This window comes from Dicentrarchus labrax, unplaced genomic scaffold (genome assembly GCF_905237075.1).
Source record: "Dicentrarchus labrax unplaced genomic scaffold, dlabrax2021, whole genome shotgun sequence".
NCBI lineage: Eukaryota > Metazoa > Chordata > Actinopteri > Moronidae > Dicentrarchus > Dicentrarchus labrax.
The window spans coordinates 26242509-26259754 of NW_026136704.1; the positions used below are offsets into that span (position 1 = coordinate 26242509).

The 17246-nt window shown below is 41.4% G+C and overlaps 1 protein-coding gene across 5 annotated transcripts in view; it reads left to right on the forward strand.

Moving 5' to 3' along the window:
* The window catches only part of stard13b (StAR-related lipid transfer (START) domain containing 13b), a 64727-nt gene extending 48576 nt beyond the window's left edge, over window positions 1–16151 (forward strand). For 3 of the 5 annotated variants that reach the window (XM_051397185.1, XM_051397187.1, XM_051397186.1), the window contains 13 exons: window positions 6587–6658; window positions 7674–7755; window positions 9710–9773; window positions 10773–12136; window positions 12242–12412; window positions 12506–12665; window positions 12902–13100; window positions 13343–13556; window positions 13977–14091; window positions 14210–14431; window positions 14600–14817; window positions 14914–15090; window positions 15257–16151. In XM_051397185.1, the coding sequence (XP_051253145.1) occupies window positions 6587–6658; window positions 7674–7755; window positions 9710–9773; window positions 10773–12136; window positions 12242–12412; window positions 12506–12665; window positions 12902–13100; window positions 13343–13556; window positions 13977–14091; window positions 14210–14431; window positions 14600–14817; window positions 14914–15090; window positions 15257–15374 (3176 nt within the window). In that variant the 3' untranslated portion in view covers window positions 15375–16151. Of the gene's footprint in view, window positions 1–3663; window positions 3863–4962; window positions 5227–6586; window positions 6659–7673; window positions 7756–9709; window positions 9774–10772; window positions 12137–12241; window positions 12413–12505; window positions 12666–12901; window positions 13101–13342; window positions 13557–13976; window positions 14092–14209; window positions 14432–14599; window positions 14818–14913; window positions 15091–15256 lie in introns of those variants that run through there. The other 2 variants (XM_051397188.1, XM_051397189.1) reach the window with 2 other exon arrangements.
* Window positions 16152–17246: the final 1095 nt, after the last annotated feature.

Here is a 17246-nt window from a genome sequence, read left to right on the forward strand (position 1 = left end):
CTTTTTGCTATCGTTATTTGTGCTTCCTGTTTGCTCCCCCACGCACAATTGAAAAGTGTGAGAGAAGGAAATGTTAGCTATTTTGGGCATGAGACATCAGATGTTGTGGTTTCTGGGCAGACTAGAGGAGGGGGCAGTATGTGTTTCCCCTGGCTGTCTAGTCTTACTTTTACAGTAAGGCTGACTGCTCACTGTGAGTGGGTGTCTGTATGCAATTAGCATCATAAAGGGGAAGAGAGGCCTCTCCTCCATGCCTCCCAGCATGACGACACCTCTCCGCCAGCCAGCCAGCCAGCCAGCCAGCCAGCCAGCCCACAAGTGGAATCTTTCTTTTTTTTCCTATATTGCTGGCTCACTCAGTCTTTCGCCAGGTGTTTTTGATACAGTACTCAGTTATAGTCTGTGTTTTTTGACTGATATATTCGGCTGGCTTGTCTGGCTGATTCACTCAGTCTCTGCAGCAGTTTGTTGTGTGGGAGGACACATTTCTAAGGGTCTACACAGTTTGTACTAATAAATCGAAGCAGTTTGTTTTAGAGTGCTTTTAAAGCTCTAATACGTTCTGAGTGTATTCACTGTTAAATTTGTTAAGGTGACTAAAGTTGGGGTGCCTACGTCATTCTGCCTGTGTTTGTAGCTTTATACCCAGCTTTGGCCCCAGTAGGTCAGAAGAGTTGTGTTTTACAAGAGGAAATGGCAGAATCACGCAGCATTAGGAGCAGCAGAAGCAGACTACATATGGAATTCTACTTACGCTGTGGGAAATTATGGATGAATGTGATGTCCTTACGTAATCATGGTGCCGTGGCAAACCCCAGTAATTGAAAGAGCTTCTCATTTTATCCACACATTTAAACTAATAGGTTTTCCTTATACATCATATATTTTTGTGATCTCATCTTTAATAACATAATGTAAAATTGGGCTGTTAAATATATAAAATTGGGAAAACATGACAGCAGGTTTGCAGATGAAAAGTGATCTACTTAAACAGACTCCAGTCATTATTGTATACAGTACTTTGCCAAACAAAGGAAGCAGACACTGTAGGAATAGAAAGATTATCAACTCACTCATGTATTCTCTTGGCAAACCCACTCACTGTATCCTGTTGCATTTGATTTACGAGTCATTTTCAGCTTGTATGCTTTTTAAAAAAATAAGTTTTATTTATTTATTTTTCATTAGGGACTGAGCCAGTGACAACTGGAAGGTCCCTATTGTTTTTGCTCAGTTTATTATTATTATTAGCACCTTTCACTGCGTTTTTGACCCCCTGAATGTAAACTTTGCGTGAATTTTATTTGGCAAAGTTGTCTGGCCTGGCGAAAAATTTTATATTCTATGGGTCGCTTTCGGGTTGGCCACTAGGTGGCACTACTATTAAGAAAAGTTTGATAGGCTAAAAACTCCTGCATCGCTTGTCTCACATTCAAAAATTATATCCACGCGTTCGGTGAATGGAGCTGAATCTCCCTATATAGGCCACGCCCACTTCCGCCTGGATTTTTCCCCCGCTAGAGCGTTTTCGTGATCCATCCATGCACTTTCGTCCGATGCGCACAAAACTTTGCACATAGCATCTGGAGACCGTCCTGGCAAAAAAGTAATTTAAAGCATTTTGATATTTCAAAAAATAAGCACGTTATAAAATAAAATTTTTCATCAAAAAAGGAAGTGGGGCATTTCTCCACATTGGTATGTCCGATTGACACCAACCTTGGGTCAATAGTTCCTTATGTCTTCCTTAGGCATCGTACGTCATCACCACAAGGTGGCACTTTTTAAAATGAAGAAGTTTATATCTCCACATCGGCAAGTGTGATTTAAACGAAACTTGGTAGGATGGTTGCCCATGGCTCCCTGAGGCTCACTTTCAAAGGGAAAAAAAATCACACCACTAGGTGGCGCTCTGGTGGCAGGATAAATCACATTGCGGAGACTGTAATAGTTATGAATATGAAATTCACAGGACATGTGTAGACTGGTGCCTGTAGCTCACACACCAAAAATCGTGTTTGTAGCGCCCCCTACAGGATTTTAAAAAAGCAGCCCCGGCACCACGTTTCACCGATATCTATGAAACTTGGTGGGCATGTGTAGCCTGCAGAGACGTATAAAAAAGCCTCTTGGACCCATGCCCCAAAACCCACAGGAAGTCTGCAATTACAATTTTTAATTTTCACCATTTTGTGGTCATTTTCACTTTTTGGGCTTGTATTTGAACGAACTCATTCTAGGGAATTTCTGGGATCTGCTTCAAAATTGGTCAGTACAGTCAACAAATGTTGCTGAATGAACGCTGTTCATTTTCTGACTGTACGTTGTTTGGTCAGTACAGTCAAAATGATGTTCATTAAAAATCTTTGCAATTTGTGACGGTGATTTGTTGAAGGGCGTGTCTGTAGCGTGACATCAAAGTTAGCCAGGATCAATCAAATGTCAAACTGTGATGCCATTTACAGCAGTTTGCAGTGATTTTCAAATTCGATCACTGCAATCTAGACACATTGGTGATCATAAGTTAATCAAATATTTACTGTGCGTCAAACTGTGTGTCCGTGGCGTGGTGCTGAATTTCCACCTTTCGCAGTGAAGAGTCTCTCTATGAAAGCTTAAGTCTTTTGCAGTGTCTGAAACGTGTGACAATGTAGAGCGGTCTCCCTCAGCTTCCGGCGATGAATGCTTGGGCATGGGGTGACGTAGCGTGGCGGCTTGCAGCTTAAATTTTTTATTGCATTTAACTTTTGTTTTCTTCTTAACAATTGATATTGTAAGTTGGATAGATGGTGAAACCTGTTTCCTAGAAATATTTGAGGATTGTTAAATTTGTTTCCGATAAAAGATAAATTACCTAAAAATCCAATTATAAATAGATTATATATATTTGCAATAAGACATTATTTCTTAACAACCACATTTCTCTTATTCACTGAATTTAAGAGAATCTTTCAGATACTCTTGAAATAACCTATCCTTTGTGTTGTGTCAAGTGACACAGCGACCCTGTCACTGTCTCAGGTGACAACAGATCACGCAGTTCATCTCATTCATTGATTTTTTACCTCAGACAAAGAGGCTGAGACGGAGGTAAAACAGACGAATATATCACTCTGATGATGTTAGCGCAGAGTCTTGTGAGCCTCAGCATGATTCACTGCTGCTGATTGCTGACAGTTTATGTCATGGTTTTCCCCCAGTTCAGCTGCCTACGTTTTTCCATTCCGTTGACCTGCTGGAACAACATCTGGACTCCGCAAAACCACGCTTCCCCTTTGTTTGTTTAAATAAAACATTTCCCTCACTGTTAACACTTCAAGGATTTCATTTATAAAGATTTTAAAAGCTGACATTATGTAATCTGGCCAAAAAGGATTGAAAACAAGGAAACGTATTAGGAAAGGGTTATAAATTCTTCATATTTAAAAACAGGGTCTTGAAACACAAGAAGAGTCCCAGAATTCAGAGGCAATGCTCGCTGTATGGCTGCAGCTTAGATCTTTGCCAAAAATGTGCTGAGTGGGGTATAAAAGAGTTGTCCTGGGCAGAGCTGGGTAGGAGGGTCGGGCACAAGAAGCTGAGGGGGGAGGGAGACGGGGTGAGCGTTAGGGAGCCTGCCACAGAAAGGGGTGGGTTGAAGGAGAGATTTAGTGTTGGGACAGGCACATGGTGGTTGGGGGTAGATGGAAAGAGAAAAGGGGAGAAGGGAGCAGTGGATCTGAGTTCAAACTGCAAGCTGTGTTCAGAGAGAGAGCAGGAATGTGGCTCAGCGTGGGAATGAAGATGCTCTGACATGTTGAGAGACACTCTTTAAGTCTTGACGGATATATGAACCTCTCTGGATGTATGATGAAAATATCCCGTAAGTACGCAATAATTGTTGATTGGGTTAGTTGATTGAAGGATTTTGGACAGTAGACACATTAGGGCTCGTGCTTCAGGGATGTTGATGGCTTGTTTTAGTTCACAATAAGCTTGAATGAATGAATTTGTTGGGGTTTTTTTGTTCAGTTCAGGACAAAACAAAGCATGTCATGAAAAGTTTTCGCCCATGTAGCAGGCTGTAAATATTTAGTGAAAGAGTGGAATGTGAACGAGCCTTTTGAAAGTGTCATAATTTTGGCAGCGCTTGTGTCTGCTCAGCCCAAGTGTGCCATATCTTTTCCTGCGGCACTTTGTAACATGTCATATATCTCAGAAATGAATTGCATAACCAATGTTCTTGACAGTGAACATTGCATAGAGTGAATTGTAAAGGAAGGAGTCGCCCTCGCCACAGATACTTTAGTCCTACACTGCTTTTGACATTCTGGGCCATTGTGTCACAGCCAAACTGGGTTTCATCTCTTTGTGAAACTGTAATTTTATACTGTATACAGTTTTAAAGCTGTGGGTTGTGGAGGGCAAACACAAGTTCCCATTCACTGGCATGATGCCCGCCCAGCCTTTTATCCACAAGAGATTTCCTTAGAGAGAGGGATGAGAGGACAGAATGTCTCGGTATCATGTTACAGAATGCCAAACAGAGAGGAATTCCCAGCTCATGTTACTTGCTCCCAGTGGTCCAACCTGTGGCGGTGGGACACAAGAGGACCTGGCAGCGCTCTCACTACGGGCTGCAGTTGAATAATACAAGCCTGATATTATCCACCTGGGAGGGAAGCCTAGCTGAACAGAAAGCCTTTAGCTCCTGGTGATACAGGTGGGAACAGAGCAGAGAGGCTCCTGGCAGCCTACACATGTTGACTCAACTGCTGGTTAAGGGGGTAAACAGTAGGCTTTTTTGTCATCCAAGGACACAGGGAACTGTTAATATTTATTCAGTTGCTGGTCAGTCTGAAGACCAAAGTCACTTTTCATTGATTTCTCTGTGACACAGATGTGAGGCAGCACAGGTGAGTCCCGGATCAACAGTTCTGAAAAAGGGGTGATAGCAGTATCCTCGTTGCAAGGTTACAGTCGCTGTAATTACGCAGTATTGTGCGATGAATGTCCTTGGTTCAAGTTTCAGCTGTAGTGTGACAGGCATAGACAGGGAGTGGAACTGAGACCGTAGATGTGTGATGGGAGAACTGTTTGTTACCCATGAGTGCAGCTCATGTGTAACTTTTCTTGGACGGGATGTTTATGCTCTTAACACTGTGGAAAACTGGCTAGATCTCAGGTGTGTGTATGAGAATAACAAGCAGTGGAACATTTATTAGCTGTGTGGCTTCACTGGAACTGGTAAGAATATTTCCATGTTAGATTTCAAGTCTGTGCTTTGTATTGTTTATGAGAAAGAATTTATGTCATTTAACCACATTGTGATTTCTGACTTTGGATAGTAAATGATGGAAGTACTTGCCTGTGTATTTTGCTGCAGAATACACTCTTCACATGTTTTCTGATGTTTGAATTAGATTCTTCTGTTTAAGGCTGCAACTGAGACTTATTTTTATCATTAGTTAATCTATCTTGATTGATTGATTTGCTATTTAATCAATGAAACATACACAAATAGTAAGAAATGTCCACCACAACCTGAGGTGACATCTTCAAATTTCAGTCCAAAGCTGAAAGATATTCAGTTTATTCCAGAAACCAGTGCCAGTATTCACATTTATTATTGCAATTGAGTGAATTACTTTACAATTAATCAGTTATGAAATATGATATTTTTTTGTTGATCAGCTTTGTTTCAGCTATACTATTTGTTACAATAAAGTGAAGGGAAACCGTCTCCAGACATATTTAAAGAGTAGAGCTTCCTGATTCTGTTGCCTTTATTTAGTTTATTATTCACTACTATAATTATACATTTTCTTTCTTAATGTAAAGCAGACTATGTACTCTGTAGCACTGGTGTGTGACAGAGAGTGTGTCTCACCGAGGCGGTAAATGGCACCCAACTCTATTAGCATTAATGGAAAGGTGCCAACAGTCTGTTTCCTCTCCTTGTCATCAGCGGCTCTGAAGCCTGCAGACGGCTCCGTCCCTAGTTCAGCGAGACCAGATTGTGATCCTGACTACTGGGTTATTTGTTTATCAGAAAGTCGATGCGATAGCTTGCTTGGACTTACATTTTAGATTAAAGATTAAGGAGCCACAGAGAGCTCCGATAAAGATTATTTTTAACTTTATCTACAGTTTTGTGTCGGCCTTTTAATGTTGTTGTTGTGTCTATGTGTTACTTTTCTTTAAACACGTGGTTTAAATGTGATAGTATCTCTGGCTCTATGCTGTGTACAGTGATTCTTTAGCCCATTTTACCTTCTTTTAAGGTTTTATTGTTATATCATATATCTTGACTTAAAAGTACAAAGACAACAGATGGTCATATAAGGTCCCCCTTCACCTCTACCCAGACACATTGACCATCAGGGTCATCATCACATCCATGTTATCTCAGAATAATCAGAAGGGGGGGGGGAATAACCCAGGTCTGTCCATCCCAAAGTCTGTTGTGTTTGTTGGATTCCAGGTGCAGATAGGGTTTTTCTGCTTTGGTTTGATGCTCCAGTGGTTTCTCAAAATGAAAATGACTTAATGTGGTTGAGTTTCACTTTTACCTCTGTTTTAAAACGCATACTTTCTTGTGTTACAGAAATTGAAGCAAAAGAGGCGTGTGACTGGCTGCGGGCAGCAGGATTTCCCCAGTATGCTCAACTCTTTGAAGGTAATAAAAGCACTCAGTAAACTCCCACACACATTCATCACAAAGAGGGGAAATGTTGTTTGGTTAAAAGATAGAGATTAATGAAGTAGCACACCAATAAAAGTGCTCTGTAATAAACCAAAAATGGCATTTTTATATCTGTTGTGAAACGAAACACTATTATAGCTTAAATGTGGGCTTTTTAAGATGATGAGTGAATAATGGTATACAGTGTCATCTGGTCCATCGCCCTAGTCCACAACACTGTGTACTAACCCGTGTATTCACGGGCTGCACAGTGAGCCTCATTTACACGATTGTCCTCAGGAAGCCTCGGAGCTACGGCTCCAGTCTGATCCCCAGACACCACAAAACAAGCGGAACATCAGCTGCTTTTAAGGTCTAATCTTTTCCAAGCTACAGTTACTACATAAACATGTCTTCTGTGCTTTAAGACTGAAGTCATGGGAAGAGATGGGTTTTATCAGAGCTTAAACTAACTGTACTCCCTCAGATCTGATGTGCACTGATAATGGCTGCTGGAGTTTCACTATGATGGGCATCATGTGTTAGAAATGATATTAAATGATGAAATCTCTTATTATTATCATGTTTCCAGGCCTACAGTATATCTGATTGTCTGCCCCCTTAAAGAACAGGCTGAGCCTTGTTGAGGTCTTAGTGTTCACTGCTGCTTCTGCTTTTCATAAAAAGTTAATGACTTCTCATGAATGCGGTGGAATGTTAGATTCAGAGGGTCTGGATTCAGTCTCTTAAGTTATGTAAGAGGAGGCCCATACCCAGAGCAAGACGTAATGCCTGCACAAGCCTGAGCGCTGTTATTTGGGCAAATTCTGTCTCTTCTCATTAGCATCACACACAAAACAAGTTTGATGGTCTCCCAGCCTTTATTGTACTACTGGAAAGAATGTGGTTTCCAGATCTTTCTTTTCATTTATCCCATCCATGAACTCTGTCTATAGAAGAACAGAAATATCAAATCTAATTTCAACTATTTTTATGCTTTCTTCTTCAGATTCCCAGTTCCCCATTGATATCACTCCTGTGAAAAGAGATCATGACTTTCTCGACAAAGATCTTGTGGAACCTCTGTGCAGGTAACCAGACGTTTGATTGACACTGTAAAGACGGTGGCTCATCCATGAGTCAACCAAGTCAATGCTGCTAATAATTTCCTTGCCTTAAGAAAGCAAAACTATGTGAGAAAGCCTGTGAAAACACATCTCAGCTCTCATGACGTTAAAAAGAATAACATTATGTAATTTTTATTTTCTTATCCTGGGTAATAATAACCTCATGAAGGAAAGAAGATTTTCCACACGCTGCTGTTACATTTTTTAAATTCATTAAATCATCAGTCTATACAGACCTTCTTCTGTTGAGACTGAAATGTCAGACTGACATATTGATTTAATAAATTGCAAAAGCATTACGGAAATCCTCTCTGACATAAATCCATAAGAAATGTGTTTTTTTCCCAATTTGCCAGACCGTATTAACAATATAAAAGTGCACTAAGCCAACAACTGGTGGCTCCACATCACTTCCTTGTAGGGCAAGACGATTTGTGTACTTTTTTCAAGCCAAGATGAAAACAGCACTTCAGTTACCACAGTAACCATGGAAACCATCCCGAGAGGGAAGCAGGAGGAGCATGAGGGTTGCCTCGCACAGCTCAATATACTGTGACTCTAAACAACCCTAAAGCAACTCATCTAAATTCCAAACTAGCCACGGGATAAATAGAAGACAATTGGAAACAGTTCCACCTCCAATGTGATTTTGCCCATGACTTCCCAGCATCTCTATGGTAACATAAGGATGGCTTTGTTGTCCGTTACGCAATTACAGTCTAGTGTGCAAAAATAAACACCACCCTACATACTGTGGGTGGCTTTGATAGAACTGAAACTGATAGAGATTTCATGTATGTGAGTGCTCTGCCTGATCCCTGGCTAAGCAGCCTCCTATTTTAGCAACCACATTCAAAGCTCTTTAGGCCTGTGGAATAAAGGGCCCCCCAGCTTAGAAATCCTCTCTTCAGTTGGGTCTCACTATCTACAGTAACAATCATGAGAACTTTTTTGTTTGGTTAACCCCTATCAAGTACAGCACTGGGGGATAGTTACAGCCTCCATCTGAGCACATTTACTGTCACAGAACAATACTGTCAATCTGTAAAAAAAAAAAAAGAAAAAAAGACAGTTAAAAATATGTGGAGCTGTTAAAGGTTATAATTATCAGACCACAAATGAGTTTCTTTTCGTGTAACGCCAAGGCACAATGAGCTGGTGTGTATTTTGTCATGCCGTCATCTTTTCCCCCTGCTATTGTTGGTTCATGTACAGTTTTTAGTGCTGTTACTTTATATATCCCAGTTTGCACACCCACAAAACCTCTAATCACTAAGCACATGCTCCAAGGCTTAGATTTATGGCTGATTAAAAATATTAAAAATGTTGCAATGCTTCTCTGAGAGATTTTTGGAAAACTGAGTTCAGGACATTTGCATTAGTATTTCAAAGGCAAAGTTTTCATATTGTTCTTGAGAAAAATGGATATTACAAACGACATGTAAGTCAGACACAGCTGAAACCACCCCTCAAAATTCAGGAAGCAGCATGCCAAGTGCAAAATGGCATCAAAGACTGGTGCATCGGTAGATTTAATTCTACACACGACTATGTTGAATGAACCAAGCTGTGATTAGACCAGAAATGCAGCTAATCCATTGGTTTCCCTTAAATTCAACCTTCTTCAAACTACTGCACACGACCTTTCAAGCCACAAGCGCTTACATCCAATTCTGAGAGAAAGAGAACAGAGCGACCGACAATTACCGGTGTTCATTAGGTTTAGCAGTTGTGGCACGGACAAACTGAATTTCCCTCTGGGTCTGGTTGTACATCCAGACCAGAAGCTGATTCAGTTAACACTTAAATAGCAAACAGAATGGGGTTTATTTCTGGAGTGCTCATTAGGAAACTATTCTAGTGTTTTCTCTTGTTTGCTCAGAACAGTTTTCATCCTCAGGCAATTTTTTTCTTTCAGGCGACTCAACACCTTGAACAAGTGTGCCTCTATGAAACTTGACGTGAACCTCCCGAAGAAGAAAGTAAGTATAGACTCTAGATTACGAGCTTTGTCATCAGAATGATGCTTCTGCAGTCTTTTATGGTGAATTATTGTATGAAAAGTGCAACGCTATGACAAGTGCGACACAACGCTCTATGCATTTTGGAAAAACACACTCCCCAAACTTCAAAAACAAAACAAAATTGAAAACACTGACGATTCAGCAGATAAAAAAATCTGTTTTTCATTGGAGAGCTTAAGCTGACGGGGCTGCTTTCTCTCTGAATATCACATATATAATTGTGAATATCACAATTGTCATTTGAAATGTGTAAGAGATAGAGGACAATGCCTTCATAAGAATTGGTATTTCCTTGCAAAGATTGTCTTAAATTATGCAAATGCTTCCTGCACGAACACAAAAATAATCTGGCTTCATTCCTTTAACCTAGATTCTATGATATTTGAGATTGTACCATTGTTAGATTCATGCCTATTGACTGTGATTGCTTTTTATCTGTCCCCACTTTGGAATGTAGCCTGCTGGCTTATATTAAAGATTTTTTCCTGCCTCGGTCTATTTATGGAAAAGTCTTCAAGTCAATGGAATCATTTGTCTGGTGTTATATCACTGCTGCCTGATTGTATAATGTTATTAATTCTGAGCAGATACATCCTCCAGCTATTTCCTGCATGTCCTATCTAATTGTTCTTTGTGACACAGATGATATGTGTTATGATATACTTTGCAAGCCAGCTGATATTGTGAATATTTCTTCTACCTACAACACAAAGAGTAAAAAAGGCTGATTATGTTTTCGAGGAGTAAGCAAAGTTTAAAACATATGCAACGGCTGTAGAGGTGCATGGTACCATATGTGTATGCATGAGCCTTTTCATTTAATTATACTTATGATTATTTAATCTAAAGAAAAATCAGTTTTGAGAGACCTAAATAGAAAAACAAAGAAGATTAAATATACCAAATTAAATCATGTATGCCAGAGTAATTCATGTTACATAATCTGTCTTTCCCCAGAGTGAAGACTCTGATGAAGAAGACCTGTTTGCTATCAGTGACAAATGGACCTTTGAGTGGAGCAGCCGGCGTTGGTCCAGGTTACAGGACATTGACTGTCTGTTGGGAAATCACATAGGGGGTCATCCCTCCAGGGACAGCGTGCCTCTGAGAACCACTACCAGCAGCGAGAGTGTTCTGACGGACCTCAGCGAGCCGGAGGTCTCTTCTTTGCACAGTGAGAGCAGTGGAGGCAGCGGCCATAGGGGCCTCAGCACAGAGGACTCTGACTGCTCCAACCGCACCTGCTCGGATTCTGCTGCAATGCCGGACTCTACTTCTCTCACAATGTCTCACATCCCCAAAGAAATTGCTCATTACGGCTCGCTACCTGATAAGCATGGTAAGACAAGCCGCATCCGGGCCAAAGACTTCCTGAAGCGAATGGAGACACTGCGCTCCCGAGGAACTCTGGGAAGGGGTCGTAAGACGTTGGTCATCAGCTCTCCAGTGCTTCAGCAGGAGGCCCAGGCACTGAAGACGGTGCGGTGTGTCGAGATCATGAATGGAGATGGTGGGGCTCCAGAAATGCCATCCAACAAAGTCCCTCCATCCCAGTCCAGTAGTGAGGGCAGCAGCCATTCGAGTGGCAGCGCTGTCAGCACACCCAGCCTGAAAGAGCGCAAGCCTCACCGGGCTGACTACAAGCGCAGTGGCATGTATTTGGAGGACATAGACATCTTCTCAGGCACCCAAGTGAATAAAGTCGCAGAAGAAAACCGCAGGAATGAATTCTGCTCTTATGAAGACCTAGTGGTCCACATTCCCAAAGACCACAAGCCAGGAACCTTCCCCAAAGCACTGTCCATAGAGAGCCTGTCCCCAACCAATGGGGCCTCTATCAACTGGCACACAGGCAGCATGCACCTGGACACCCCACTGATTTCATGCAGGAAGGAACCCCGGCCAGTCACCCAGTGCTGCTCCAGAGGTAGCCGTATCAGTGTGTACGATAATGTTCCTGGCTCACATCTGTACGCCAGCACTGGAGACCTGATAGACCTGGAGAAAGAGGACCTGTTCCCTCACCTTGATGATATCTTACTGCATGTCAATGGTCTACAGCAGATAGTGGACCACTGGTCTAAGAATGTGTTGCCTGTCGGAGAAGGGCTGGCGCAGGTGGACGGCGAGAGGGATAATATAGTAGGTCTTCAGTCCTCTAGTCAGATCACATTGGACTTTGAGGGAAATTCTGTCACAGAAAGCCAGACCCCACCTAGTTATGGGGATAGAGACAGAGTATCACTTGCTGAGACAGAATCTACAAGGCTCAGGGAGCGAAGGGACTCAGGAGTAGGTGCTTCACTCACAAGACCTAATCGGTAAGATTCAAGGAAGTACTAAAACATTTCAAATTCACTTCTTCTACGAACAAAAAGAAAAATGCTCTTTTTTCTTCCTCTCTGTTTCATCTTTGATGGCATTAGGTTACGATGGCCCAGCTTTCAGATATCTAATCGACTAAGCCACTCAGTAGCATCTCTGCAGATTACCAACCAGTCGGCGGGCCAGCTGAGTTTGTTGCAGAAGTTTTCTCTGCTCCGACTTACCGCAATCATGGAGAAGTACTCCATGTCCAATAAGCATGGCTGGACTTGGTAAGTCTCATTTTAACTTCTAGGATCCAGGGTGGTGTGACTAATTAGGTCTTTAGATCCATTATATTAATACTGTGTTCATGTCTCTCCTAGGTCTGTGCCCAAGTTTATGAAGAGAATGAAGGTACCAGACTATAAGGATAAGAATGTGTTCGGAGTGCCTCTCATAGTGCATGTCCAGCGTTCTGGACAACCATTGCCCCTTGGTCTGCAGCAAGCCCTGCGGTACCTGAGAAGCCAGTGTCTAGACCAGGTCAGCCACAGTACACATACTCTCAGGTTGCATGTGACATGTATTTTCACATGTGATGTAACAGTCTAATGTGTATAATGTGGTGCAAGGTTTCAATGCACAATGACTGACACAGGTTGAAGGCAAACACAATAGTTGCATAATAACAATATACAGTGAGAGGAACTACTGTACAATGTAGTTATATAATGCTGTTAGGTGTCACGTTAACATCAACACTTCTGTTTTGCTTCCAGGTGGGCCTCTTTCGTAAGTCAGGGGTGAAGTCTCGAATTCAAGCTCTTAGGCAGATGAATGAGAGTTCTCCAGACAATGTGAACTATGAGGATCAGTCTGCCTATGATGTGGCTGACATGGTGAAGCAGTTCTTCAGGGATTTACCTGAGCCTCTGCTCACCAGCAAGCTGGGGGAAACCTTCCTCCATATCTACCAGTGTAAGGACACACACCTCTTTTTGTTTGTCTTTTGTCTCATTTCAGGTTTTAATGTCTCACTTGGTTTTGTTTTCATTTGGAGAACATTGTGAAATTGCACCTGAACCTAATCTAGAGAGCATGTGGCTCTGTGAGGATGCAATTTTAAATCTAGTAAATGACAGTTCATTATTGCTTTTCTCTCCTCTATTACTATATACGTAAAGCAGAAATAATAGAAATCAATTCTCCTACATGTGCAGATGTGCCGAAGGACCAAAGGTTGCAAGCTGTCCAGGCAGCCATTATGTTAATGTCAGATGAAAACCGAGAGGTGCTGCAGACACTGCTCTGTTTCCTCAGCGATGTCACTTCCTCTGTGGAGGAGAACCAGATGACACCCATGAACATCGCTGTGTGCCTGGCCCCTTCCCTTTTTCATCTCAACATACTCAAGAAAGACAATCTCTCACCAAGGTACATTTTTATCACGTGTCTTATAGTGTTACAATTGCCTGCCACTCTGTAAAAACTAATGAACAAGACTTGCATGCATTCTGTTAACTACTGCATGTTTATCTTCACCCATGACTTCATAAAGACAGACATAAAATGGGTTACAGAGTTAGCTAAGCCCTCAGGGGTGCAGTAGATGAGTATCTTTCTGAGCCCGTTTTAAAAGGACATGACACTCTTTTTTAAAGCTCAGTGTTTTATGAGATCATGCTGTGTACAAACAAAGCAAAGCTCTCTAATTTACCATGTTGAAATTGTTGCTAAAGGGATCAAAGGGGCTGCCTGCAGAGCGGAGGAAGGGTTTATATACTGTGTTTGGTGGGGGATGTTGACCTGGGGACTCAGCTGGTCTAATAAGTTTTCTCCCCCCATAATCCCCAGGGCAATGCAGAAGAAGTACGCCACTGGCAGACCAGACCAGAAGGATCTGAATGAAAACTTAGCTGCGACACAAGGCCTCGCTCATATGATCATAGAGTGCAACCGTCTCTTTGAGGTACAAGAACCTGTAGTTGAGATGACGCAAGAATTTCAAGCCTGGATGCAATATCCACAGGCCTCCCTCTGTGTATATTTGCTGTCAATCTTACATCATGCTTTTATACTTCCATTAGATCCCTCATGAGATGGTTACTCAGTCGCGTAATTCATACGTGGAGGCTGACTTGCATGCACCAACAGTTGGCGAGCTGTGCAAGCAGATGGAAGATGATGATGGAACGTACCAAACTCATATGGAGGGGAGACTTCAGAACCTGCTTAAAGAGGCCCGGGAAAAGTCCAAATACTGGGTGTCTTGCAGCAGCTCTGATAACACAGAGCTTTACTATAAGAAGGTTGGTGTTTTTCCTTTTAATTGTAGTGTTATTTCATTATTGTTTTATATATAATAGTGCATCTAAATAATCCCATTGTCACTCAAAAATAACACAATGCTTAAGACTGCAAAGATAGATCTTGCATCCACATGTTGACATGATGGTTTTTGTCTGTGTCCCATCCAGGTGGGAGATGGGAACCCTCTGAGACGCTGGCGGGTGTCTGTGGAGGTGGAAGCGCCACCATCCGTAGTATTGAACCGTGTGCTGCGAGAGCGCCACCTGTGGGATGTGGACCTGCTGCAGTGGAAAGTGTGTGAGACATTGGACAAGCAGACAGAAATGTTTCAGTATGTCCTGAACCGCATGCCCCCTCATCCCAGCAGGGACTTTGTAGTTCTCAGGTGAGTGGTGATAAAAGGAGTTAAAATTAGTTTTGGAAGTAGCCATAATTTATTTTCTTTCAGGGTACATACTCAACCTCTTTCTCTTTATTTAAGGTCATGGAGGACTGACTTGGCCAAAGGTGCCTGCTCCCTGGTTTCTGTGTCTATAGAGCATGAGGATTGTCCTCCTGTTGGAGGTGTGCGAGCTATAGTGCTGGAGTCCAACTACCTGTTAGAGCCATGTGGCTCAGGAAAGTCCAGACTAACTCACATCTGCAGAGTGGATTTGAAGTAAGTCCCACAGGCATCTTATTGAAAGATTTTCTCACTCAAGTTTTTTTTTTTCACATATAAAATACATACATTTCTACATTTGTATTTGAAGCTCCTTATAGTCTCCTTATTCGTTTGTATGTGCATGTATGCTATAATATATTGAATATACTTTTGATTTCAGGGGAAGGACTCCAGATTGGTACAACAAAGCCTTTGGTCACCTTTGTGCCGCAGAAGCTGCCCGGATCCGCAACTCCTTTCAGCCACTAATCACAGACGGCCCAGAGACCAAAATCTGAAACTCTTTGCCAGTTGTGCCTGCTCAGCCTTGAGATCAAGATTGAGCCTTTGAGTCACTGCTAACAGGCAGACACAACGCATAGACAGGACCCCAGAACTAAAGCACAGTTTATTCAGTTTTTTTTTTTCGAGAGTAGAAATGCTCTGAAAGTAATTTTGAGCTCCTCTGTACTTGCACAATGACAAAAGAGGACATCTTATAGGTGCTGAGCATAATTACTCAATGGGAAATTAATCATCCTGCCAATGTCCTTAGCATTAAGATTTTATTTACTTTCATGTTGCTAAACCTGTATATTATGATAATTATTATCTTTAATAATATTGTATTACTGTTGCTTTAATCTACAATGTCTAGGACATTCAAGCTCTTAAACGCTTCTGGGAAGCATGTATATGTTATTGGTTTCAGATTTACAGCTATAATTATTATGATGTAGACTCAAGTGTCTGTATATATGTGTGTGAATATACATAAGATATGTATATATTGTAAATATGTGAAGGGATACATAGTACATATGTTAATATCCTATATATTGATTATTTCTGTGTCAACCTTCCTATAATACACATGGTACAAAAGTGTAAGCTGGTTTTACTTTGCTTCAGTATTGCCATTTTGGAATGGGTGTAATTTTATTCAACTTTGACCTCCATTGGTTGTGAAAAGAATGACTTAAGGTTTGACTTGATCATACCTGCTTAAGGGTACTGGATTGTGCAGTCAAGTACAAGAGACATCATTTTTTAATAAAACTATCAAAATCATGAAACATTTGTATGCACTGATTCTTAATCTTGCTGCCCCACCAAAAAGATGAAACAAGAAATTGAAAGAAATGATTCAGTAATGGACATCTACTGACCTGTGAAGGAGTCTAAATACCTGTTATGGACAATTAGTATTAAAATGTGCCAGTAATGCTGAAATGTCTGCATTCCACAATCATGTATGCTTTTCATATGCACTGACTTGGTCTGACACTAAACACCTTTCTCCCTGATCTGGGATTAGAAGGACCTCTACTGGCCATTCAAAGAAAGCATGTGACTGCAGGCTGTCCACATGGGAGGATGGACTTACAAGGACATCTAATTTGAGCTTTCAACTCAGTTAATGCAAACATAACAGTGATTTGAAATTAAAAGCCAATAAGAAGTGAAATTAATTTTGTGTGGCATTTCCTTACAAATTGTATAGAAAGGGGGAAATATGTGCTGAACACAGAAACTTGGTGTATTGTATGTTGTCCACTAGATGTCCCTTTCTCATCAGCAGCATTTATGTTCTCCCGAGACAACATTATTGAAGTGTCCTCTTTTTACTGGTATTTTCACTTATTTTCAACAGGTAGGGGTGAGAATATCCACTGCTAAAATATCTAATGGGGAAGTGTTCATGCAAGTGACAATGAAACAACTACTATAGTAATTCTTAAGGTTTATGCTCATTTTGTAATGCATTAAAATACAGTTTGGCTGATGGCATGAAAAAATTATCACCATCTGTTATCTATTTAAAACCTTGAGATTGTGGCAGCTTAGACATGATGACAGTATACAAAAGGATAATTCACTAAAACCACTACAGAAAACAATGAGATGCTGCTGTGGCAGACCTTACTGAAATGATCAGAATCAGAGTCAGAAATACTTTATTGATCCCGTGGGGGAAATTTGTTTGTTCATTACATGAGCAGTGCCATAGGTCACTGAGTCACTGAGTGGATCTGCTCGTCTGATTCAGTTCCCTATGTATGCTCTGTTTGCATGGCAATGTCAAACCCTCTCCATTGACCTCCATTCAGCACAGGAGATTTTATGGTTCTCATTGGAATGGGGACCAGCAAGCTTAATAGAGGGGATGG